The sequence below is a fragment of the Solea senegalensis genome, linkage group LG16, assembly GCF_019176455.1.
Source record: "Solea senegalensis isolate Sse05_10M linkage group LG16, IFAPA_SoseM_1, whole genome shotgun sequence".
In the NCBI taxonomy this organism is placed as follows: domain Eukaryota; kingdom Metazoa; phylum Chordata; class Actinopteri; order Pleuronectiformes; family Soleidae; genus Solea; species Solea senegalensis.
Window position 1 is genome coordinate 8,344,409 of NC_058036.1, and position 25,952 is coordinate 8,370,360.

General features: G+C 38.5%; 4 protein-coding genes and 1 long non-coding RNA gene across 7 annotated transcripts; 2 read left to right on the top strand and 3 right to left on the bottom strand.

Moving 5' to 3' along the window:
• The first annotated feature begins 481 nt into the window (after positions 1–481).
• Positions 482–3,525, top strand: ndufaf1 (NADH:ubiquinone oxidoreductase complex assembly factor 1). Of its 2 annotated transcripts, none has more exons than XM_044047474.1 (5): positions 482–702; positions 1,332–1,877; positions 2,329–2,514; positions 2,732–2,806; positions 2,896–3,525. In XM_044047474.1, exons 2-5 carry the CDS (start codon positions 1,359–1,361, stop codon positions 3,028–3,030), a joined length of 915 nt encoding a protein of 304 aa, XP_043903409.1. In that variant the 5' UTR covers positions 482–702; positions 1,332–1,358; the 3' UTR covers positions 3,031–3,525. The 2 variants fall into 2 exon arrangements, with proteins under 2 accessions (XP_043903409.1, XP_043903410.1); XM_044047475.1 differs by having other exon boundaries at positions 484–702; positions 1,335–1,877.
• nusap1 (nucleolar and spindle associated protein 1) lies at positions 3,380–8,001 on the bottom strand. 2 transcript variants are annotated; one of them, XM_044047473.1, is made up of 12 exons: positions 7,829–8,001; positions 7,647–7,718; positions 6,809–7,000; positions 6,573–6,714; positions 6,285–6,362; positions 6,061–6,173; positions 5,934–5,975; positions 5,689–5,852; positions 4,931–5,088; positions 4,707–4,820; positions 4,503–4,614; positions 3,380–4,006 (listed from the first exon to the last, which is right to left on the bottom strand). In XM_044047473.1, the coding sequence occupies exons 1-12, from the start codon at positions 7,901–7,903 to the stop codon at positions 3,919–3,921; spliced, it is 1,350 nt and encodes a 449-aa protein (XP_043903408.1). In that variant the 5' UTR covers positions 7,904–8,001; the 3' UTR covers positions 3,380–3,918. The 2 variants fall into 2 exon arrangements, with proteins under 2 accessions (XP_043903408.1, XP_043903407.1); XM_044047472.1 differs by having other exon boundaries at positions 6,567–6,714.
• Positions 8,002–8,600: 599 nt separating this feature from the next.
• On the top strand, positions 8,601–10,701 carry oip5 (opa interacting protein 5). The gene is made up of 5 exons (XM_044047893.1): positions 8,601–8,825; positions 9,616–9,682; positions 9,825–9,947; positions 10,131–10,212; positions 10,312–10,701. Exons 1-5 carry the CDS (start codon positions 8,663–8,665, stop codon positions 10,402–10,404), a joined length of 528 nt encoding a protein of 175 aa, XP_043903828.1. The 5' UTR covers positions 8,601–8,662; the 3' UTR covers positions 10,405–10,701.
• Positions 10,702–11,007: 306 nt separating this feature from the next.
• Positions 11,008–15,620, bottom strand: LOC122783291. The gene is made up of 2 exons (XR_006362025.1): positions 15,294–15,620; positions 11,008–14,791 (listed from the first exon to the last, which is right to left on the bottom strand). It is a non-coding gene; the product is annotated as an uncharacterized LOC122783291 (long non-coding RNA).
• A 1,113-nt stretch (positions 15,621–16,733) lies between these two features.
• chp1 (calcineurin-like EF-hand protein 1) lies at positions 16,734–24,911 on the bottom strand. The gene is made up of 7 exons (XM_044048005.1): positions 24,536–24,911; positions 23,172–23,244; positions 22,248–22,328; positions 20,289–20,416; positions 20,088–20,149; positions 18,898–19,020; positions 16,734–18,578 (listed from the first exon to the last, which is right to left on the bottom strand). Exons 1-7 carry the CDS (start codon positions 24,600–24,602, stop codon positions 18,525–18,527), a joined length of 588 nt encoding a protein of 195 aa, XP_043903940.1. The 5' UTR covers positions 24,603–24,911; the 3' UTR covers positions 16,734–18,524.
• Between the last annotated feature and the right edge of the window lie 1,041 nt (positions 24,912–25,952).

The following is a 25,952-nucleotide window of genomic DNA, read 5'->3' on the forward strand; positions in this document are numbered from 1 at the left end:
TATACATGCAACCCACATATGTCCATACACTCACATATATACACAAAAAAACAGGAATTAATTATTAGACATGGGGGGTGTAAATAAGCAGGCCATTTAATTAATAATGACCAGTTGATATCAATAATAACAAGGTAATCAGAGATGGCAGACTTCACCCCATTCATGCAACAAGCCTCTGTCTGCCTCTATTGGTCATATTGGCAAGTGCAAGTGTGGAAGCACAAACAAACAAACAGACAGACAGACACACAGAGCCACCAAAAACAATACTAATTATAAATAATAAAATGAAACACAATTACATTTTTAAGTTTGTGCATCTCGTTTTTATGTTAGTTCAAATAGAGAAAAAGAGAGCTCGACGGTGGCATTTAAATAAAGCGGAACCATATATCTAATGTAAGTGCATCAGTTCGGACAGCAAACCTCGGTGCACAAAACCTGCGTTCAAGAACCACAACGGTTCAGCCGCCACTGTTCAGCACGAGCTTCACTGTGAAACTGCCTGTGTGTGAATGTTTGCTGAACGCAGCACAGGTGTTTCAGCTAAGCTTCCTGTGCGAGGACAACCTTGGATTTGTGTTCAGAAGCAGATTATTTATTATTAGTTTGTTGTTTGCGACAGCGCTATAAATAGTTGTCTCCATGTTGTAGTGACGCTGAAAGAAAAGCCGCGCAGCTGAGAACAATATAACCGGAGTAAGTGGAACGTTTGATGATGAAAACTGTCTTTGAACGCATCACATGTCGCCTGTCTAATACATGTCCCTACATCCTAGTCATTGTACAGTATTAGTAACTTAAAATGAAGCTGTTGCCCAAACTAGACTGTAACCAACGAATGTTCACATTATTGTTCTGAAACATGTGATTTATTGTAACAATTAGAAACAAGTCAAAAACAGCCGTTTCCTTAATTATTTACTGTAACAAATAACTTATATAAACACACAACCATTCACATATTTTAAGAGGAAATTGGAGACTGTAAGGAGTCCAGCCAAGACACTAAATCTTAAAACAATTGATGAAATGTATCACTTCATAAATGATGCACCAGCTGTTTTAAAAGATATTTTAGATGACCCAGGTCAAGCCAAAGTTACCAAGTTAGTGGGACTGGGCCTCTTTAGGAAGTTTCTGACCAAGCTGTCATTTCAGTCTCCCGCAAAACACAACAAAGCAAGAACCAAGACACTGTTGACCTGTGAACAAGTAAAAAATAAGAAAATCATATCATATACTGCTTTATTATCAGAAATAGCTGTCAGGAATTTACATATTAATCACAGCTTATAAAGCTAACTCTCCTCTGTGATGTCTGCCAGCAGTGAATTGTCCAGATCGACGCTGAAATGTCCCTGACAAAGATCACACGTCTTCCTTCAGCGAGGCTGCTGAGCTCCATCATACAGCAACAGCAGCTGTTTCTCCTTCCGCCCATCACTCCTGTAATGACTGTGTCCAAAAGATCCATGCTCCAGGGTGAATACCGGCGTCCCGGACAGCCCAAAGAGGACAAGTTTCCATGGGAAAAGATAAAGTTTGACTTCGCAAAGGGTTTGGAGGGAATAAAGAAGCACTTCACGCTGCTGAAAACAGAGTGTTTTGAGCGCTTTGTCGGTCCAGAGGGCAGACCACTCACTGTGCACATACTGGAGCAGAACAGGGTCATATGGGAGTTCAGAGGTCCAGAGAGCCTGGAGCAGTGGACTGTGTCCTCAGACCGTGAGATTGGAGGACAAAGTGAAGTTTACCTGAAGCTTGGAAAAAATAACACGTGTTTCCTGTACGGGACCCTTAGCTCGACTCCTCCGAGGGACGGGGAGACACGTTACAGTGGCTACTGCACCATGCGCTCAAAACAACTACTGGTCAGTGATCTGCTGTTGTTTCGATTTGAACTCTGTGGAATAATTTCACTTCATGTCCAAGCTCAGCAAATTGGACACTCTAAATTGAGTAGGTGTGAGTGTGAGAGTGAGTGGTTGTTTGTCTCTGTGTGGCCCTGTAAATGATCCAAGCTAAAAAAAGAACAGAACATAATTGGGATTTTTCTGATATATTTTGCAACTCTGGTGCAAAATAGGATTTGTGTCCAATATGTATAACGTTTTTAAATAACGGACACATGTAACATGCAACAATCAATATGGAGCCTTGCCATTTGCTAATTGTGTTACGACAATCCTGTAACCTCCAGCTGAAGCCTGTCTTAGAACCAGAGTCTGAACTTCCTGACATCCAAGGTCTCAACTGTTCTGGAATCCTTTAAATGTAACCAGACAAAAACACCTGTCCTTCTGTCCTTCTGTCCTGTCCCAGGCCTCATTTGACAGGAAGAAGCACCACGACTGGACCAGCTTCAACTGCCTGCACCTGCGGGTACGAGGTGACGGTCGTCCTTGGATGATCAACATCGCTGGCGAAAATTATTTCTCCTACCGTAAAGACGACATATACAACTACTTCCTGCACACCAGAGGAGGACCCTACTGGCAAGACGTCAAGGTATCATGTCATGAGTGAAAACAGTGAAACAAACATCCCGTTTTCAAGACTCGAGATTTGCAATTTGCATGACTCCATGGCAATTTGAAAGCTCATTTTCCTCTAGACTTCCATTCAAACAGAGTTGTTTTTGCAGCCAGCACACCTAGGCTGCACTTTTACAGTCAGTGATTGAAACATATTTTTGAAAGTATATATAATTACATTTTTTCCACAGATACCCTTCTCCAAGTTCTTCCTCACAAATCGTGGGAGGATTCTAGACGATCAGTATTATCTCTGGCTGGACAAGGTACAGCAAGAATCAGACGCATTGAAATGTGCCGCTATGTGCATTTGCATTGCTATATTTTTTGCTGACTTTGTATCTATTTGTTACAGATCAACACTATTGGATTTACCCTGGGAGATAAAACAGATGGTCCGTTCCAGCTAGAGATCGATTTCATTGGTGTCTGTAAAGATCACGCTCACACTGAAGAGTTTGCCTACGAGATGAACAAGAAGAATCCTTAAGTTTGACCTAAACTGTAGCACTCTCTGAAAAATGTTCCACCACCCTTCATCACTGTCAATAACTACTGGTCATGTTTCTTTCTTTTTTAAATTAGTCTGTTAATATCCAATTATATGGTGTAGGATTTTGATTTGGGTCGGGAGACAACATTATAGGAAGTGAAAAAAATTTCTGTATCCATGCCCTTAATCGCACCTGCTCCAAAATAGGTTCTTTCTTGACACATACGAGCAAGTTCCAAGAATACTTACATCCTTTTTTTAATGTAATACGTACCATTTAAGAAATATCACTGAAAACAGAACTTTTCTCAAATTCTGACAGAAAATCACATATTAAAACACTGACTACAATTTGAAAAACAAATTTATTTTGAGAATCTTTTGCGTCTATACAGGTCTTTCAGTAAAAAAAATTAAGAACACTGCATTTGAAAAGCAGTAAAGCAGGACATTACTCGTCAACACTGGGGGTTTATTAAATAAATTAATTTATCCGTTTGAGTTTCTTTTTTTCCCAATAATTAAAACAAGATCTGATTTTTCAGCTTCTTCAATGTGAATATTTTATAGTTTCTTTCTCCAAATAAACAAATTGTTAAAACTGCCAAAATTGCGGGAAATCGTCTTTTCCAAGTTTCAGAAACAAGTGGTTAATAATGAGGAAAATGAGCGACAGTTGCAGCCCTCGTCTACGCATTAAAATATAGAAATGCGTCATTAAACGTTAATAACACCTGCATGCGTCAAATCTAAAAACACTGATACGATAATAAAAGAGGCTTGTCTACGTTCTAAAAAAGAGCAGAAATTGAGTCTTTGAGCTGTGGACGATAAAATATTTACAGTAGAAGGGACAGGCTGTACAAACGACTGGGATAATTACTTTCACATCATGACGAGGCCTCTTCTCGCCCCGAGCATATTCTGTTTTTTCTGCTTCCGGTTGGCCGCGTGCTTTTCCCTCCTGTCCTCCCTGGGACAAGACAAAGACGGTCCATTTATTAGTGTCACGTTGGGGACATTTTACTGTGTCACAGACGGCAGTGAAGACAGTAAAGGTAATAAATAAACATGTTCACAACAGTGAATGGATAAAAACAACTCTGTGTTCTGCGGGGGGCGGAGACAATAACCAGGACCTGCACTTCACTTTGTCTTCCCTCAAGCCATCCGGTCAAAAAATTCAAACAACTCATTAAAGCAGAACATCCCCAGTAACCCTAAAATAAACTGTGCATTTGTCCATATACATATACATTCTATGTTTATACTGATATTTTTTTGTAATTAAAGTAAATTTTCACTGCTGCTGTACTTGCATGTGACAAATCAATTAATATTTGAACCTTTTAATATAGAAAAATTGACTAAGACTACAATATGTGCTTGATATTTACAGTGTAAACAAGGATCGTTATATAGCAGACAAATTGGTATCAGATAATGAATGTTTGTAAATTCAGACTCACCTTGTTTGGACTTGATGCTGTTTATAGTTCTTCTGATGCGAGTTAGCGATCAGGGACTTGTTTGCTGCCACTGTTGGGTTTTCTTTAGTATCACCGAATGGCTTCAGTTTACCTTTGATTTCAAAAACACAAAACAAAACACCATTAAGGTTTGTCTGTCTAATACTGCGGTTTGTTTACATCGAAACTGAAAGTCATTTGTACCTGTATGAGGTTTGTAGGTGAGGGGACGAGACAGACTCGCCTTCAGGTCAAAGCTGGTCTTCTGTGTTCCGGGTGTTGTGGAAGTGCTTGTGTTGCCGGTGAAAACAAAAGGCCCTTTGGAATTCAGAGGGGAAAACACTTTAAAATGACTTCTAAAAAATAATTATATGCCCTCTATACATATCTGGATTGAGACTTCCTGCAAGGACTTGAGCCAAAGGTACCTGGAGTTTTTGTGGCGGAGAAAGTTGAGGGTTTGTCGGGCTTCGCTGCAGCTGCGGTCTGTTTTTTTGGAGTACTCGAGGTCACGCAGGGCGACATACGAGCAGGCGTCTTCACCAACGACCTCTTATACTCATTGTCATGAGTGGCTTCTGAGAACCTGCACATATCAGTGTGAGTGAGTGTGTGTGTGAGAGAGAGACGTTAATTTAAACGTGCAGGAGAGTGGATATACATACCCCAAAAAAGTATTATCGTGAAGATTCATGATGACATTTCACAGCATTTCAAAATAAAAGTGTTTGTTCTGATATGGGACGATAGGTCAATGATATAGTTCACAATAAAACATACTGATGAGGCAAATTTAATCTAAAAGTAACAAAAAAAAAAAAAGATGCCAAAGATAAAATCAAATGAATAGCAACACGTGGAATTAAAACACTAAATGAGCTTATACATCGGCAAAAACTCTGACATCATGCATCCCTAAATCCCTGATACATACACAAGGGTTCCCCAATATTATCAGCATGATATCCGCATCGGCTAATATTGGTTTTAAAATGTAGTATCAGCAAAAAGTCCAATATCGTGCATCCTAATATATGCACTACACCATCGATACATCCAGAAAGAATTGTCGGGCTTGGGAATTGTCATGTTTTATAACATTCATGATAAACAGCAAAAATGTGTTGCCTAGTCTCTAGGCAAGTTTCCTAGACAGCAAAGCCCTGCAGAAGAAATGGAAACTCACCGGACGTTGATCCTGCGCGTGGAAAGGACAGACGGTCTGAACGGAGCGTCTTCCTTCCCAGGAGCTTTAGTGGCCGAGAGCAAAGTGTGTCTGCGTACGTCATCAGCTGGTTTCTTACTGGCCAAAATGGGACTGAACATGGACGCGCGACTCTGGTTTGCCTTCTGCAGAAAGAACAGATTTGTCAACCTCACTGCAGCCTGGAAAAAAATGTCTGAATGTTTAACAGAGATGATAAAACTCACCGCCTGAGATTTGCCAATGAGTTTAGATTTTTCTGGAAGCTTCTGGAAAAAGAAAACAAGCATTATGAATAACCATTTCCATTTATAGATTTCAGTAACCTAGGGATTATCAGAACCTTCCGCGTACCTTCAGTTCTTTGGCTGAAGCTCTGCAGGTCTCCATCTTCTTGCTCTTCCTCTGGACATAAGAGTCAATGGACTCCATCTTGTTAAAATGTGCCTCGTGGAGTTTTTTGAAGTCTACAAAAGACACATGATTTACAAAAAAACCCAAAAACATTTAAAGCAAGCAAACAATGTAACCTCTTAAAGATATAACTGGAGGGTATTGAAATAAAACCTTTAACTTACTTGGAGTGACAGGCTTCAACTGCTTCTTCTTCTGCAGCAGGCCTTGGTGACGGGGAATTTTACCAGCTTTGGTTACAGCTGTTTGAAAAACAATAAGAAACACACTTTTTAATCACTACTATGAAATTACGGAATATTTAACAGCAGAAAAAACGGTCATGAACAATTACAAGTAACCAACATGCACCTATGTCACCAGAACAAATTCCTTGTATGTGCAAATCATACTTGGCAATAAAGCTCTTCTGATTCTGATCTGATTCTGATGATATGAACCTGTACCTGTATCCTTCACATCGGCTTCCTGCTGCTGTGGTTCTTCCGGAGACTCGGTTTCATTATCCGTAGAATCTTTGACAGCAGACACTTTCCTCTTCTTTGCACCTCGAGCTCCGTGGGATGGAGCAGATGCTTCCACCTCAGTGACATCCTTCAAGAAACAACAGATGTTTTGATTTTTCAAATCCTCCTGACCTCAACAAGCACTATGCTAAATGTCACGTTGTTTATTTTCTGTGTCGCACCTCTACGGCAGTTACTGTTAACTTGGTGTCACACTCGGTATCAGAGATCTTTCTCTTGGTACCGTTTCCTCTGCCTCGGCGTGTGTTCACAAACACAGCGGTGCTGGGAACTGCCTCAGCAGTATTTTCCTCAGCACTGTCCTCTTCTGCTTTTCCCTCCTCCTGCACAGCAGCTTCATCCTTCTCTTGACCCTGGAAAATATAGATGATCTTTTTTAACAAAGGCATTATTCAAAGCTGAATCTGTCTGTCTAATTCCTGCAATGGGACTTATTGCAATTTGTAACACAAACCATTTAAACATTTAATAGCTAGTGCAGATTATGTGTTACAGATACATGCAACTGATTTGTTCTTCCTCAAAATTTTTATTTCAAATATCCAGAGACAATCTTACTGTCCACAACTTTATTCCTTCTATGGCAAATTATGTCACATTTTTCCATTCATGTGTATGAGGTTTGTCATTTAAAGATATTTTCATTTCAATTCAGCGGTTTATGTTATAATCAGCACTTATCGTGACTTAAATTAAGTTGTTTGCACACGAAGAAGTACACATTCATTGTACTGTCCACTTTGGATCGACATAATTATGCCAGCAGGTTTTCTCAAGCATGCACTATATAAAATCCAAATAATTTATCAATATCTATTTCCAAGAGGTAAAAACAGTAATGAACTGTCAACAGTTGTTCTACATCTACATATAAAACTTTATATGTGGAGAAGGGACAAAATGTCTAATTTAATACTAAAGACTGCAGACCCTTGTTGCTGTTTCGTTCCCATTCAAATGGAACGAAACCGCATCAGGCTCTTAGAGAGAGTTATTTACCTGCTCATGTTGCTCCTCTTGGTTTGTCTCTCGTTGATAATGCCGCTTGATCAGTTTCAAGAGTTTATCCGCCTGGTTTCAAACAGAAAACGTTAGCTTAGCATGGCTTTCACACAACACACGTTAGCTTCAAACAAACCAAACAAACAAGCGCATGTAATGATGTGGTTTTCTTCCATTACCTTCAAGTTTGCTTTAAGTCCGAGCTCCTTGGCGAGTTTCTGCAGCTCTGCATATTTCATTAAGTCCACGTCCATGTCTGCTGTGTTACTTTTTATGTAAGAAAACTAACACACACACACACACAACCGAGTTCCTCTCCGACACGAACAGCGACGGCGCCTAACGGTTAAAACGAACCACACGTTCAAAACACAGCACCTCGGGTCGTTTGATTGGCTCCTGGCAGTGACCGGAAGTTCCCCCGAGCCAATCAGAGCGTAGATGCATTTATTGTCCGTTTTTTTGTTTTGTTTTGTTTTAAATAAAGTTTTATTGTTAATCACAAGCGGACAAACACAGTGGTATCAAACAACAACAAATAATTTGTTGGGATTGTGTTGAGGTATATATCCTGATCAGAAAAGTGTTATATATATGGGCAATGTAATTTGCACATGTATCTTTATGTATATACAATAATGATGAGCAAGTTAATTATATATTGTTTACTGCGAGGAACAGCTGGATCTTTGAATGTCAGTCATAGGTCAGATTTTTTGGATGTGATTTTTTTTGCAAAATGTCTTTGAAGGTCTAACAGAAAATTGTCACAGAAAACATGTTCAAACACAGTTATATTTTTATAACTATATGCTGTTATATTATGTACATAACTCGAATGTTCGTTAACATAATTTGATGAAGTCTAACACTCCTCCAGGTGGTGGCAGTATAGCGCAGAGCTAAAAAAAACAACAAAAAAACAAAACGACAGGAAGTTGTGCTGTTGTTTATCCGGTGTTCAAATTCAGAGGCGGGTTTATCCAGCTAGTAAACTAAACTTCAATTTTAACATGGAGTTCGTTAACAGCGTGTTACCGAAGTGTGTCGGCGATGAAACCGTGGAATCAGCGGCAGGAGACGGTTTGCTTCTCTGCGCTCAGTGCAACACGGTCCTGGGAGAATCGTCTGGCGTCTGTGGAGAGATGAATAGTTTGGACTCCATCGTGTGTTTAAGTAAGTTCACGCCAACTCTCACTGAGGTGTCTCTGTACTTGTATTTGTAACCTCTTCGAGATTTTTTTCTTGCATAAATACTGACCTTGTGAGGACTAGTTGTCCTCATGGAGACTAAAAACTACCCTGGAATTCTTTTTTTTGATTAGGACCTGAAACAGTCCTCATTCTCCCTCTCCCCAGAGCCCATCACCTGCTTCTTCATACACGATACCAATAATATCCCGATACAGCGATTCTGTGATCATCAATATATAAGTGCAGGATTTTTCTACTTTGTCACAACATAGAGAACAACGTGCATACAGTCTTTGTATTGAACGTGGAACATTATCCCGCTGTAAACTCGCTCTTCTTCAGCCAGGTAACTTCTGCCCAAGTATCCCTCATTCATTTGAGCAGAACCGCCACGAGGAGCCTTGAAGGTGCAACATCTGGCAAGTGAAACTGGCAGGAACTTTATTTTAGAGTCCCTTAATTTATTATTTAAAATATCAATATTTGCTGACTTATAAAATATCATTTTGCAGGAGGAAGGACAACGATATATCACCGAAACAATATTTTTACCCACCTCTACCTCCCATTTATTTGGGCTTGGGACCGTCACTAGGAGTATGTGGCTCCTATAGTATCCAATCAATGGGGAGCAATAGGGATTAGGTCCTCCAGCCTATTCACCTGTCTGGATTCAAACTGGCAACCCTCCATGGGCTCACATACTTTAATTTAGTTTGATTGTTTTTTTTTCTTGTACCTGATGTGTCCACATGTCCTCGTCTCCCTCCAGGAACAACCAATGACGTTGTCATCAGTAATGAAGTGGAGTTAGGACATAAAGGGGAAATAGCGAAATGGTGAGTGGGAGAGGCAGCAATGTTTTACTTTTCATTGCAGAATGAATTTTTGAACAAAGCACACAGATTTCTAAGTCTTCTCAGTCAACCACACAGGTTCTTCAGTAACCTACAATTGAAAGATGGATTTGTTTGATTTCAGCATCTACAGTTCTCTAAAATGCAGTGGCTGTGACTCTGCTGTGGGCATAGTAATTCACTCGGCTCCATCTCGTCTGGCCGCGATCCGCTCCCTCTTTCTCCTCAACAAAGCAAACATCACTTGGTAAGCTCTGCCGCTTCTGCTGAGCACACAAGCATATTGACGTTTGTGTACAGGTTTACTGCCGTCTGTCTGGAGAGGCTAAAATAAACAAGAGCCATTTGAGTGTTGTTACATTTCCTTTCTTTCATTGTATAGATGCCGATAATATGAAATATTAAAACATTATTTTTCTGTTTTATGCAGCTACATCCTTGGTAGCCAATCAGTAGTGAAAGTGTCTTCACTCTCATTTGACGTGAAGCCACTCGGACCAAGTATGAACATGGTGAGGCGACATCTCATCATATTTGTTCAGATGACATCGATTAATTCCTGTATCTACAACTATGCTTTGTTTTGATATTTGATTGTCATTCTGTGGCAGGTGAGGAAGCAGTTTACAGCACATTTGGAGCAGATGACACAAATGAAGAGGAGACTGGATAACAGCAGCGTGAACAGTTCATCGGACAGATAACAGGATCAAGTGATGTGGACTTGTCATCATGTTGTCTCCTTTGGGCTGTAGTGAGAGTTGATTGTGTATGTTTTTTGTGTCATGCAGGAATCAGTGCAGTGTCTGTAAAGACACATTAATGTTAATAATCTATTTTGTTTGTCATGTGAAAAGAAGTACATGTTGACACTGTACTATTTCACACAAGCAGTTTGTCAAAAGTGGATCTACATCAGAATTTAAAAAAAAAAAAAAAATGTATTGATTAAATCTATAGTTTGTAACTTTAATAATAAAGTGTGCTTCTCTTGCTCTCAGTATCATTATATTGTTTTTTGCCCTGCACAGTGACACATTTTATGCCACGGTTGGGCAGGCGTCGCAGAAGAAGCAGACATTCAGTAAAGCCCGACTGCTTCAAACTATGGCGGAAAACACTAATGTGATTTTTCTATAAAATGAGTGCAAATAGGGTGCTTCCTAAACAACTGCCTGTCTACTTGCCTGCAAGTTCCAGTCATAGCTGCTGCTGCTCCTTTACCAGGCAGTTCCTGAATGCAGTCTGAACTGATAATACTATGGAAAAAAAAGGAGGAACACTAAATAAACGCCAACACCCCGCCATCCAATTGGCACCATGCTGCATTTTATTGCTGAATTTCTGATACAGATTTTTTTTTTTTTTAAAGTTAATACAAAACCAGACAAGAGGCTCACACATAATAAGCATGCACACTTCCTCTGTCTCGAGTGCATAGTTTCTACACAGTCCATCCCTCAGTGGAAAAGTTGATCAACAAAGCAATGTCATTTATCTTTTTACCTAGACTTATATTTCATTTTTTTTTTCTTCACAGAAACAAACATGTTGTTGCGCTGCCATAGTGATATTTGACACAGCAGAGAATTAACAGAAGAAAAACACTTAAAATACTCTCCATTATTTGTTGGTTTTTTTGGGCAATGTTAAGTCTGTAAAAACCACAATTGATGATCAAAACTACTCTGTCACCTTATCACAGGACATCTGATCAGAATATTTCAATATCCTAATTACACCCATTCACATTACAAAGCTGGTTTTATTGCATGCAATACAAATCATTCATTATTCTGCTAAGTCATGCATATTTTTAAACCCACATTATTCATGTTGCTAGTCGCCTACTTGCTTATAAGTTGTGATTATAAATCCCCACAAAGGGCATTACAGGGTTTTTTTAAGTATACAGTATTCAAGACAGGGTGGTGGTGACGATGATGATGATGATGATGATGATGATGGACGTCAGTACATGGAGAGAAAGTGCTTTTCAAGTTCATTCAGTGAGTATGTTACAGCTACAGCTACTGAAAATCTACTTTCCTAAAAGGAGTCGTTTGGTTTATGGAAGTAAAATGCTACAATTGAAAATTTAAAGCATCTCTCATGTATTGACTGGTTTAGGTTATTTTAGTCATGTTGAAAAAAATACCAGACAGGGAAAATAGCCTCTGAAAAATATATGTTTTTATCTAAATTTGTCAGTGTGATCCCTTTATGCTACAACAGTACTCGCATTTCACCTAGCTCTGCAGGAATAATCCCAAACCTTCAATAGTGATGCTGTTTCCTCGCTCAGAAAAGTGACTAACATATGGATTGAGAGCTACGGTAAGCATAAAAGAGAAAGAGGAGGAGTTCCTTCTCCACGTGACGCTACAGAATTCTCTTAAAATGTACACCCTGGCAATAAACTCATGCATTATTGTACGTTATTGCTTCTAAAACTTCTAATCAAATACAATTTTATGGATTAAAAAATATGATGCTCTGAATCCAGAAACTATGAGGTATTATGTACAATATGATGTCATGATGAGATCCTCAATCTGGGACCAACACTCCCCATCAAGTCCAGGCCAATCAGAACCAAGGTCTTCCTTCATTGTCACATCTGAGACTTATTTCAATGAGCCATTTGGCCGTCACTTAAAGATAACCTAATTCTTTCGACATTTAAAGAGTGCATGAATATATTTTAGGAGGTTTTCTAAAGATAGGAACCCTAAAAACATGCAAGACAAACTTACACTGAGCATATAATCCTGTGTAAAACGACTAAAATCCATCCATTTAATAATTGCATATGCTGATTGTGTTATACTTAAAGTTGCATTTCAGTTACCAAACCTAGACATGGAACAAAGAATGTGTCTTGCATTACTGAAAGATTTTAGGACAAAGCTGCATCTATATGTGCTGTATTTAAAGTGTAACTAAACCACTATTTTCAGCATTTGTTTCCATCAAGTGGAACAGTCAAGTTTGGAACCAATTTTTTTTTTTGGTAACCAGCCCCTACTGCTCAATTTTTTGGCACCTTTCCCTTGGGTTACCAGAGTAAAATGCTAGGTACAGTCAGGGTGGAGCTAGACTGGCTCCACCCACAACAGTCAGCTAATTGGGCGACAGAAAGAAAAAAAGGCCACGCCCTTGTGACCGGCGTAGACATGCCATGGCAGTCGGGGCATTTTTAAATAACACTAAGAAACGTTTAAAAGTTGTGTTGCGTTCAAGGTCACGCTACCTTTACCATTCCAAACCGAATGATACCGTTTGATGGAAACGCAGCATTATTTTCAAGGTTTAGTTCCCCTTTTAAAGATTAAGCACCTCAGCATGTGCCACTACCATTTTTCCGCCGCAGTTTTGAGCTCCACCTTAGTCTAGAAATGGATTTCACTATTCTTCTTAAAGCAAGCGTCACTACTGGTCATGCATGGCTACTATAACGCCAGTCCCGCTAAATAAGCTTATGCACATGAGTCTATACATATCTTAATGGAAGACATTGGTGATTTTGTTGCTTTCAAACAACTTGTCACTTGTTTATACAATATACAGTTTGGTCAACAACATGACAGTTAGGATCCAATATTGCACAAATCCCGGAAAAATTTGATATTTCTATCTTTATATTTATATTTTAAAGAAATCACAAAGAAATGCGAAAAAAGTGAGATCAGGGTTTTTTCAGATGTGAGAAAAGAAATCAAGTGCTATGTCAGCACGAGTGTCTCTCAATGTACTGGACACACTGGACAATTGTGGGCAGGGAATTGGGCTTGTAGCCGAGACAGGTCAAAGGCTACCCAACCCCACATTGCTCCCCGGGCACAGATAAGTGTTGCCCACTACTGACGTGTGGAAAGCATGGGTGAAATGCTTATAAAACATTATAATTCCGGACATAATGTTTACATAATGTCTGGATTAATTTGTCACGGTTCATGGAATAAATGGAATCAAAATGGTTAAGTCTGATTCAAAACAACATCTTTTTTACAGCAATAAAACATGGACAAATGAAGGTGAAAATCAGGCCAAAACGCTACGGCATGAAAATGATGCATTTAGAACATATGTTGGATTTAACTTGTGTAAAAAAGGACAAAGTTTAAACACTAAACAGGCCATTTTTGTAGGATCTCTGGACTCGAGTATCTATGGGAAATCTATCACCAGTCATGTCTCTACTTGCAGTGTGTGAATAAACCTGCAGATCTGACAGAAACCGAGCACTACAAACCCAAAATGAGTAAAAATACTAACACGTGACCTTCCTTTAGAACAGATGCATAGGAGCCAACAGTTAAAGTGTTTCTAAAAGTATGTGACCGTGTGCATCATGTGCTTGTGTCGTTTCTTGGTTTTTTTCGATGTTCACCCGACGGCGACCTCACTTATTAACACTTAAAACCAAATCTATTGAAAACTACTGTGCTGCTTCACTCTGGTTGGACTTGTCATGGCACTGAGGTAGTGCAAAAGATGAAAACAAACCCCATGAGTCTAATTTAATCACAGGCGTTGATCTTTGCTACAGTATCTTGTGTCTTCAGAAAAAGAAAAAAAGCGAAGCAGCTGATTTGTTCATTTTTAAAACGGCTTTGATCTCAATACAAAGTTCCATTTTGCTTCTACATTTACATGCAACCTGATAACAGACAAAATTTAACCCCAATCTGACTGAAAATGCCCAAATCATGGAGACTTTCAGACAAATAATGAGACTCCATGTGTTTTAAAGCCAGCTATAGACTACATGTAGATGTCGCGTGTGCGTGACGGAAATATGACTGGCCCAAAACCTTGGCAGACGTCCTCAGTGACGACCGTGCTGCAGAAACAGGCCAGGACAAGAGGGTGGAGATGCTGTGGAGGAGAGAGGACCGACGTCCCAGACACAGCAGGAAGGAGGACGCCAGTGTCCCCAAACCCCAAAAGAGGTCATCTTGTCACTGACTGTTCATTCTTTACCTCCACAGATGTGGGTTGTGGTGCGAGTCACCTGTAGATGGAGCTGGAGCTGATGTTCCTCCAGTCTGGGCTTCATCTGGTTTCATGACAACTGGAACAGCCAGCCTTAAATTCAATTAGAATACACACATTATTGCCATATCATTTTCTAATTAAATTCTACAAAAGAAAGATGCTGTCTGCAAGGCAGATCAGCAGAGAGACGAGACTATGGGATGTGATGTTATGTTGACATCTGGCTATTGTTTGTAGCTGTAAAAATGTCAGAAAATCACTGAAAATGCCCAGTGTGATTTACTTTGAGCAAGGAAGAACAGTTTGCTTAAAAAAAATTCAGTAACGTAAGATTATTTGTCAGAAAACCTTTGCTGTCAATTTTTTTATTGATTAATGAATTAACTAATACAACTAATTAACAATTTTTTTGGCTTTTGAAATGCATTATCAGATATCAGCACACGCTCCAACAGTAGATAGATAGATAGATAGATAGATAGATAGATAGATTCAACAGTATAATACTGTATATAAGCTAAATAAGTGAAACAGCTCATGATAAATGTAGTTTCAATGTTATTTTAAAAGCTGGTGAGTAGAAAGCACTGACCTTGCTGCTGGTCCGAAATGCTGCAGAGATGTTTCGGCTGTGGTAATGGTAAACAAAAGCCAGGAGGAGGAGGAAGAGGAGGCTCTTCCTCCTTAAGCTCTGCCAAACTGGACACACGCTGGGTTTGTTCTGTAAAGAGGGCACGCGAGGGTGCGCGACACATTTAGTTAAACGGTAAACCGTAAAACCGACGGCTCCCCGGGTCCCCCTCCTTCTCTCCACCTCCTTCTCCTCCTACCCACCGCAGAGAGGAGAAGAAGGTCTCCTCGTCTCCTCCGCCCTACGCCATTTTCGCTCTGCTCGCTACTCCAAACCAACGCCAGCTAGATTCGGATTGTGCAGGAGACGTGTCAATCAAAGGCAGAGCCCGCCCCGGAAGTACTTTTCGCCATCAAAATTAAGGCTTGTAAATTTCACCCCATAAAGTTTCATGTTAAATGCAATAATCCGTTAGTTGCTTTTGTTCTTTTTTATGTTCAAATATTAAGAAACTATCGCTAACAAAAAAGGTAATGTAATTAAAAATAAATATGGGTTGATTTATTATTATTATTAAGTTTTTTTTATTATTATTGTTATTATTATTATTATTATTATTATTATTAATAATAATAATAATAATAACAATAATAAAAAAAACTATGGAGAATTAGGACCAAATGTGAATAAAAATTGAACAGCCTGAATTCTGAGATTAAAGTCGGAATTATGATTTTTTTCTTTTTCTCCAAATTTTGATGAGTCAGAATTCTTTTTAGGCCTTTAAAGACATTACAAACACATCAAATTGAAAGATTAATTTGATTCGAGAAGCAAAACAAGCATAAAAGAACTGCAAGGCTGAAACGATCAAGTCATTTTTGGTTTAACATTTTATTTAACTATATAAATAAAGATAGATTGATTAAATACAAAAAACATCAACCATCTAATGCAGGGGTCTCAAACTCAAATGACATGGGGGCCACTGTGTCCAGTTTTTGAGAAAAAGACATCAAAATAATATAATTTATGATTTATGAATTTCACATATATTAAAAATAAACGTGGAACGATAAATATTCCACAATATAAACACAAATATGATGCAAAATGAAAAAAGCCCACACAGAAATAACTCATGAGTTGATATTAAGAGGCTGGCCAGATAAAATTGTTAAGCAGACAGCATGTGGCCCATGGGCCACAAGTTTGAGACCTCTGATCTGACACTAACCTGTTCCTACTTATTTGAATTTTTCAGATTTGCTGCTTCCATGTAAAATTAATGCACGACGAAAGCAGTAACCCACCACAAGTTATCTTTGGTTCATTAATTCACGACTGAACCAACAATTAGTTATTAATGACATTTAAACTAACTACAGACGGAAATTACACCCGTCACCATATTTAGCAAAAGGGAATAAACTCAACAAACTAAAACAGCTTCTCGATAAATGACATGGCACTCATTTTATTCAAATCAAACTCATGGTTCACTTTCATAGGTAGACCAACATTACATAGTTATTAGTGACAAGGTTGAACTGTTATGTGCAAACTCATATTAAAAATTAAAAAGGTCAGACATTATCTCTCCCACTTCATGTACCCTAGCCTGTACAGGAAATGTTTTTGATTCTCCTTTATCATACAGAACTGGTCATTCATGCACTCATTCATTCATCGTCTATTGCGTCATCCTCCACGTGAGGCTCGTTAATCACAGCTGACAGGGTGAAAGGTCGAGTACAGTCTGGACAGGTCGCCAGTCCATTTTTCTCGCCTCATTGAGACAGGTCATACAAACAGAAGTGGCAGGACGTGACACTGTTCGAGCATCAAGTCTTAGTGGGAAAAATCTATTATTTAAAACTAAGCCACAGCGGCAGTGAAATAACAAAAGCTTTATTTTTAACCCGATTATCACAGGTCCTAATATACATTAATCAAAACGATCTGTGGCTCCAGGCTGTCACTGGCTTTTACTGATTAAAATGTACTTTGATTTTACTCCCAACAATTGAAACAGCAAATCTATTGGGAGTAAAAAAAAGGATTGACCTATATCAGAAAGACACGAACGTGGCCTTTGGTTTCGCTTTACTGTTGAGATAATAAATTAAAATGGACAAACAAAGCCATGGCACTTGAGTGAGTAAAATACACAAACAGACAAAATATTCTCTGAAGCGGTTCCTGCTTCAGGGGACAAACTAGAAAAAGGAGTCATAAGCTCACGTTAGCATTAAAAACACGGCTCTGCTTTGAAGTGGACTCTCACACGTCTCACTTTAAACCTTTGAATATTTTTACACATTAAGACAATGTCTGCAGTAAAACATACATTGATTTGTAGGAATGACCTTCCAGCAAAAAAGCTTTATTTATTTATTTATTTATTTATACTATGCAATAAATCATAATTTAGCAGACATACTAAATGTGACTCTACATAGGTTTTCTAATAAATAACACTATTTATGAAGGGAAAGAAAATACAGTGATTTTGGTTATAACTTTAGAGTTTCAATAATTACAGCTAGAGTTTTTTTTTAAATGATGCTGCAATCTATTTACCTTTGGCAAATAAATTAATCTAAAAAAAAAACTGATGAATACTATATTGGAGTGAGCCAGACAGAATGAGAAAGAATTTCAGAGACGTTTCATTATTTACAGCAGGGGTCTCAAACTCATATGACCTGGGGGCCACTGAGTGTCCAGTTTGGTCAGTAAGGGGCCAATCAAGTGAAAGAAGTCGTTTGTTTTGATATGAAACAATAACTAGTTCACTCAGTATAAACATTTTTATGACGCAAAATGAATCTATAAATGAAACAAAAATAAGTGATTATAACTTCATATGAATTGATTGGCGGAGTCGCATGTGGCCCACGGACAGCGAGTTTGAGACCTCTGATTTACATGGAAATATCAGGTACGAGGGACTGCCATGTTATTATATTTTCATAACGTCACAGCTTTCATCAATACCAGTATATTGTGATATTGCATAAAACAACCAAAGGCACACAGAGTTTCCCTTTGTTTACAGAACAGTGCAAAAGCAGAAACTCAACATCTATGAAGCGATCTACCTAATGCTTGGTCTGACAGTGTGTACAGAGTGTGGGCCGCAGAAGCCTGATGACGAGCAGGACGAGGCTGTGTACCATAGGTCATCAACTGGCATGTTGAAGCTCCACTCAAGAGTAATAATTAAAAAAAAAAGAAAAGTAGATAAACTTAATGCAGGAAGCGGATGCTCATTTTCTGTTCCACGTCCACCTTCTCCAAGACCTGAGAAAACAAAATCAAACGGGTTATCAAAATGATTATATTAAATGTAACTGTTACAAATAAACATTAAACCTTTTAAACCAAAAATCTGATTTTGCATTATCGTGATATATCAAATAATATCTTATAAAAACGGAATATAATATATAATCGATAAAGTGAAATATCGCAATATTGTGCATGGCGTTATTATATAATATTATATTACTGTGTCCACCTCATTAGTGGTAAATGTTGAAGAGTTTCGATAAAGAGCACATGTCACATGACGTTTTAAACTCATGTGAGGAGTCAAGTGCCCTCTGGCCACAGGACTTGCCTTGATGAACTCATTGAAGGAAATGGAGTTATCTCCGTTAGTGTCAGCCTCCTGGATGGTTCTATCAGCAATGCTGCCAAGCTGTTCGTCAGAAATGTTCACTCCCACCATCATTCTTAACACCTGCAAAGAAGGAACAACACGTCTCTTTAGGGTTCTTGGAAATCTGTGAAAACAGATTGTAGTATACATTATATACACGCCATAGTGTTTACGGCCTAAGCAGTATAATGGCTTGTTTTCAAAACAAGTATTTTAAGTGCCTGCACAGGGCAAATTGTAGGTATTGCAGTTTAATGTTCAAGACAAATAACAAGTCAATTCATTCTCCGAAAAACAGGAAAACAAACATTACTTCCCTATTGCATGTTTTGAGTCCAACAGGCTCTTGCATCACATGATGCAGGCGACACAGAAATGTTTTGTGCAAAACAAGAGACTTGTCTGAGTCACTGAACCCACAGCTAACGGCAATTACAGGTGACACAATGTCACTGAAACCGACATGGTTTCACACAGGGGCAACAAATAAGATGGAGGGAGCTCAGACGAAGACAAAACACAGGATATTAGAGCGTCTGACGGAATCACTCTGTAGTTACAGAGCGATATCACATCATTATCAGCACAAGGGCAAAGTCTCTCTCTCTCTCTCTCTGACATGATTATGATCAAAAGACTTCTTCTCTCTCTTGCACTTTGCAATATGTGTTACATAATAACATCCGTTCTCATGCCAAGCATTAGATAAATGGCAAAATATTTAGGTATTAACAGGTTTTCTATAGCCTGAAAATAAGAATTTGTCAATGTGTCTGCTATCATTCATGTCATTAAAAAAGAGTCACAACAAAACACAAAGTTTTACAGGCATTAAATTAAAAATGTAACCAGTCATATCCAATCAATACACCTAATTTAAACCAAACCAGGGCTGTAATTATGTTTATTTTTTATCTATTATTTAGAAAGTTGTTGGTTCATTGTAATAATGGGGCACTTAAACTAGAAAATATTCAATCACATAATTTGTTAAATATTTATTATCAAAAAAGACGTTTTTTTTGATAAATATTTGTGTCTGACTTGACCAATTTTCAAAACAGATGTAAAATGTCACCATCAAACAGATTTAATTATAGTTAAACTACAGTTTGCTCCATGACTCGGCGCTTTTTTGACTCACTCACCTGCAGGAGCTCATCCCGAGAGATTTTGTCATCTCTGTCCAGGTCATACAGACGGAAAGCAACTGAAAACAAAAAAAAACACAAAACTAGATAAGTCATGAGACACAGTTAAATCCAGATTATGAAGTTATCCCAGAAAGTTTGTGAACGTGGTCACCAGCTCCACCCAGACACGCCCGTGTGACCCAGCTCTGCACTCACACAGCAGCTTGTTTGTCCTGCTGTTGAGCGGCTCGCTGTTGGTGGGATTCTTGTTCTTCTCATTGTCCTCAACTGGTCTGAAGTGAGCCAAGGTTCTCATGAAGCCTCTGAAGTTTACCTGGTCCTCTCTAAAAACACACGCACACAAGACAGTTACATGAGATTAAGATTTTATTGTAGTGCACGTCTTGGTCTGGAACAGATACAACATAATAAACGGTGACTGATTCTTCTGTGCTGACTCGGGTTACCTTTATCCTACAAATGATATGGATGAATGTGTGGGAAACACAAAAGGAAACTCAAACTGGTTGTAACCAAACACCATTTCACAGAGCAAAACTCTTCACTTCCTTTGTCAAGTCATTCTAAAGCAAATGAGCCAAACTCAGAGCAAAGAGACCGGAAATGCCACATCTCTGATTTTGATGCCCCCACACATCTGTCTTTTTGGGATTTTATGATCATCTCAGCAGGGGTCCAGCATCAAAGCACTGAAAATAAACATATCATTGAAAGAGAGTGGGATGTGGATGATTGGCATCGACATTACTGTCAGAAGAAACAAGTTTTTTTTTATTATTAAAGTACCGCCTCAACATGGGCAGAGTTGTAATACTATGGCTGACCGAATCTGCCATGATGTCGTTTAATATGCGACACACACACACACACACACACACATATAATGGCACGCAAAATCTGTTCATTTTGGTGTACTGAACCATTAGAATCAGTAAATTAAAAAGATTAGTTCAGTACATCCTGCATGACCAGAGCACAGACAGAGTCACTGAACTGAAAATACAAGGCTGAACGGATTGTGATTCGGTTCACGATTGCTGTTGGTAAATAAAGAGACTTTAGACATTTCCTAGCTAATTGTTGGACATGTTTTGAGTCTTTTTAATTGATTCGAATTTGACACTGTTTGGTTTGATTCTTGTGTCGGACGTCATGCTCATGGCTCTTCCATGACGCCACTCTCTGCCCAATCAGTGGCCAGCAGTCTGTCGTCGCAACATTTTAGTATTTAGCATCACCAGAGCAGGTACTAAAAATGCACCACATACCAGGTACTAAGAAAAAAAAAACACAAGTAGTGTGGGGCCATGCTACAACTGTATAGTGAAAAAGTGCCATTAGCAGACTTCCGCCTTTACTTTTGTGAGAGACTTCCAATTTGGTAATTATTTGTGCAAACTTTTGCATCCTCCGAGGAACAAGGAAAGTTAGTTAGTTTTTTTTTATTAATCCGCTTAGAGAAAGTATTCCTCTGCATTTTGACCCATCCTAGAATTAGGAGCAGTGGGCTGCCACACTGAGTAGCGCCCGGGGAGCATTGGGGGTTGGGTACCTTGCTCAGGGAACCGGAGACCCTCTGGTTACAAGTCAAGTTCCCTTTCCACTTGGCCACGGGCTGTCCAACATACTTAACATGCTTAACTTGAAGAAGCCACCACAGTGTTTGTATGTTTGTTTGTTTTACTGTTAATTGTTGAAAACAATCCTAGAGAACATTATCCAGTACCAAAGAAGTGGCTGGACTATGAAATGCCATTTCAACTACCACTAATTTGATTAAGTTCTAAGTTGGTGTCCTGAGTAACAGTTGATATAGTTGTGTCATTAAGGATGTGGAACTAGCGTGACATTTCCACCTGTTGTTGATCATTTTGAGCGTTTCCACCAGGTTGTCAAGAACACAAACTCACTCCATTCATGGATTTTCAAGGCTGATAAAATAAACTGCTGCCCAGCAAACACTGTGGTGTGCAAAAGCCTACACTGATTTTATTTACTAAACAGAAGCAGCAGAAAAGTCTGAGCCTCTTAAATCTGCAGTCAAGCTGTGTGTTTTGGTCTGGTTTAGATCTGTGGTGGCAGTGACTCAAATGCAACCTACGCAATAAAGATCTGACACAGACAGCAGAGTGAGTGGTGACTGAAACAACTCACCCTTCAGGGAAAAACGCATTGATAATTCGGTCTCCCAGAGGATTAATGGCCAACTCTGGGATCCTCTGGAAATCTTCTCGACTGCAGACAACAGGAGACATAATGGAAGAAACTAAGCAACTACAAATGACGAGACATCAACACAGAAACTGTCCATTTGAAAAAGAAATACAATCATTTAGCACAAATTTAAGAACATGATCTACTTTTAGAAGAGGCTAAGAAGATTTATATGAAAAAGGAGGAAAACACTAACTCATTATTCATCATAAATTTCACTTCTCTGGCAGAACAGGAAGGTTGTTGATAATTCTGAATGAGACAAAAGTCACCTTGGACATGAATGAGGCTGCACTGGACTGTGAGCTATGACTTGGAATAAGAACAAGTGAAGCCAAGAATTTATTTTGTGTAAACATGCCATCTCTGAAAAGAATAAAGTTTTCTTCAAAGACTCACAAAAATAAACAGATAGAGTTTTTTTAATCTATTCTTGGGCGACTGATCTGCAAATGACTATGCTTTGACACAAACACCCAAACGGAAGTTTTTGTAGCTTTAATGATTACCCGCTTCTTTACCTATTGCTTGTTGTGCCCAGAGATTATGAGAAACATTAACTAGAAGTTAATCAAACACCATAAAATAACCTGCAATCTAACTGAGTTAAATGAGACTGCAAAACTGATTTGATAATAAAGATGTTTTCAAAACTGTGCCTTAAACTCCTGATGACAATCTGATGACAAGATGTTGGCAGGTTGAAATGACAGAGGAATAAATGTTCTTGCAATTTTACCAAAGTTACCCTAGTGTTTATAATTCTGTTATTGGAAAATTTTGCTACAGTGTGTCATACATGTCTCCCATGTTTCTCTTTCTGGTGTTTACATTCACAGAGGTGGTGGTTATATTGTTTCTTACCTAAGGGTGCCATTTTCACCTTTATCCAGACTAGTGAAGCGACTGTACAGACGAGTTATCTGACTGTGGGAGACTGTGGGTAAGAAAACACAGAGACATAATTATTTACTCAGAAATGACCAGAGGGTAACAGAGATACACAACTACAGGCAAGAAAAACCTTTCACCTATAAACTGGACCTCATTGGCAATCAGGTTGCACTGTTATGCACAGTGATGAAGTACTCAGAACTTTTTACGTTTAGTAAAAAAATACCAATACATGTATGTAGAAAACAGTCATTATTTGTTGGTTTTCTACAACTGATTATGCCAGAATCAGGATCAGCTTTATTGGCCAAGTATGTGAACACATACACATACAAGGACTTAGACTCCGGTTTTATCCTTAACACACGCTGTACATTAAACGTAAACATGAACATACATAAACATAACAGACAATCAACTAGAAAGAACAAGGACAACAAAGAACAATAATTAAAATATACATATATATATATAACATTACTTACAGAGAAGACACGATGAGAAATATAAAGTGCAAAATAGTGAATGATATAATGTAGTTGTAGATGTGAGAGACAGCACAGCAGTGATGCAATCAATGTTATGCACACATCTTCCCATGAGTGCATGTATTTGCAAATTTAAAAAGAGGAAACACTGGGGATTATCGTGATTGGCCTCATCACATGAAATTATAGATGTCTCTAAAGTTGTGGCAGACTGAGGTACACTTCATTCTCAAATCAAAACTATTTCGCAGTGAAATATTGCGCTATTTTGCCTGGCAGTATTATGTTCATTTGGAACACCAATTATAATTATATTTTTTCAGGGAAATACTTTTTTTTTAAATAACTGATTAGCAGTTATTGTTTCATTGGACGAAAGTGCTCACTCTCACGAGAGAATACGGCAAAATCATATTATTATACTGGTATTATTATACTTTTTTGCAATATATGATAATATCGTATTGTGGTGTCACTGGCCATTCCCATCCCTAATGTTTATCCCATAAAAACTACCGCATTGCATCGTCGTAGTATAATTTTATTGTGAAGACCTATCAGTGTTAATGTTTTGGCTGATTGTGGGAAAACAGATGTTGAGAAAGAATGTGGAATATGAATTAGCAATTCCCACGCTAATAAAATGATCGTATCGTCGTCGTAATATTCAACAATGTCGTCGCGTATTGTGGGTTTTCCTGATATCGTGAAGACCCACTTGAATTTACCAGTTAAAATGTTGTGTCAAATGGAGGTAAACAGATGTTTAACTGGAATGAAATATTGAGACAAATTGGGGAAATGCCTTAATCTCCATCATATGAGTTGGTGTAGAGTTCGACTTACAGCCCGTTTCCTTCTTAATTTCTTCAATCTCCTCTTCTCGCAGTAACGTGGACGCCCTGGATCCCATGATGTAAAGTTAGCGACAGTTGGTTAAAATCGAGCGAAAATGCTAAACTAGCAACCGAAGAATCTCGAGAATCCCGGAGCTATGTTAAATTTAGCAAACAGGCTAATCTAGCAAGCTAATACCAGACTTAAACGCTAAAGGTCGACGCTGTGCAAACCGTGACTGACTATCACGGCTGTTCTCGCTTCTCCAGATGGTTTAAAGAGCTGCTTCTATGACCTAAAAGACGTTTTCCTCTGCTCTGTCGCGGTTTCATGGAGCAGGGACAGGTTTCGGTCAAGTTGTCCTCCTACTTTATGGCATAGGTGGGCGGGGACCATGGCGGGGCCACTTCCCTACAGGACAGGAACAGGAGCGTATAGGTAGCCAGTCTTTCTGCCTGCTCAAAATCTTGACAAAAAAAATAAAATAAAATAATCCCATAAAACCTCGAAGTTAAAGTCAATATTTATGCCGATGAAAACGCCGTGCAATAAATTCGAAGAGAAGAAGTAAACAGTAAGTGAGGACATATATGTCAGCCATCAAACAGTGAAGGAAAAAGTAGAATAAATAAATGAAACAGATTCTTTTTATCGTAAGACGTGTCAACATTTCGCCACTAGATGTCGTAATTTAATTATTTCACACGTGACTCTCGTAATTCACAGGTGTTGTACACCTGTGCGTCAAAAACCTCCACCATTAGAGCCAACAGTCTGACAATTATGTGGCTCAGAGACTGTGAACATACACATTATTGGCTGTTGACTTTGATCTGCCGTTCCCATTCACTTCCCATGACAAAAAACCACAGTGTGCTTCCTTTGATCTGTATCAGTTCTTACTTAGGGCTAAACAATTAATCAATGATGGATGGATGGATCAGAACCGCAATACAGATTATTCTCATTTTAAAATCGCAGCAGGTGCAATATTTCGAAAAGCCAACATGTGTGTCAAAATACCGTTTTAGATTAAATATTGTCCTGAATTTATACACATACCCCACAAACTGAAGGAAACATCTGTTTCTCACATCTGCACACATATCACACAGTAATCATTTCAGAAATTAAAATGGCAATAAACAATGTAGACATTAACATTCTATGATATCGCAAATCAGATTGCAATCACAATTTCAGCTAAAAAATAATCGTGATTTGATATTTATTCAAAATCATTCAACCCCAGTGACACGAAGAGAATCATCAGCGATCCTTTATCGCCATCTACAGGCCAAGAATATAAAAATATATTGTATAATATTATATATAATATATGTAACAATATATGTATATATATATACACACATATACACACTTCGATTGCACATAAGTACTCATTTGTAGTCATTAATAATAACCA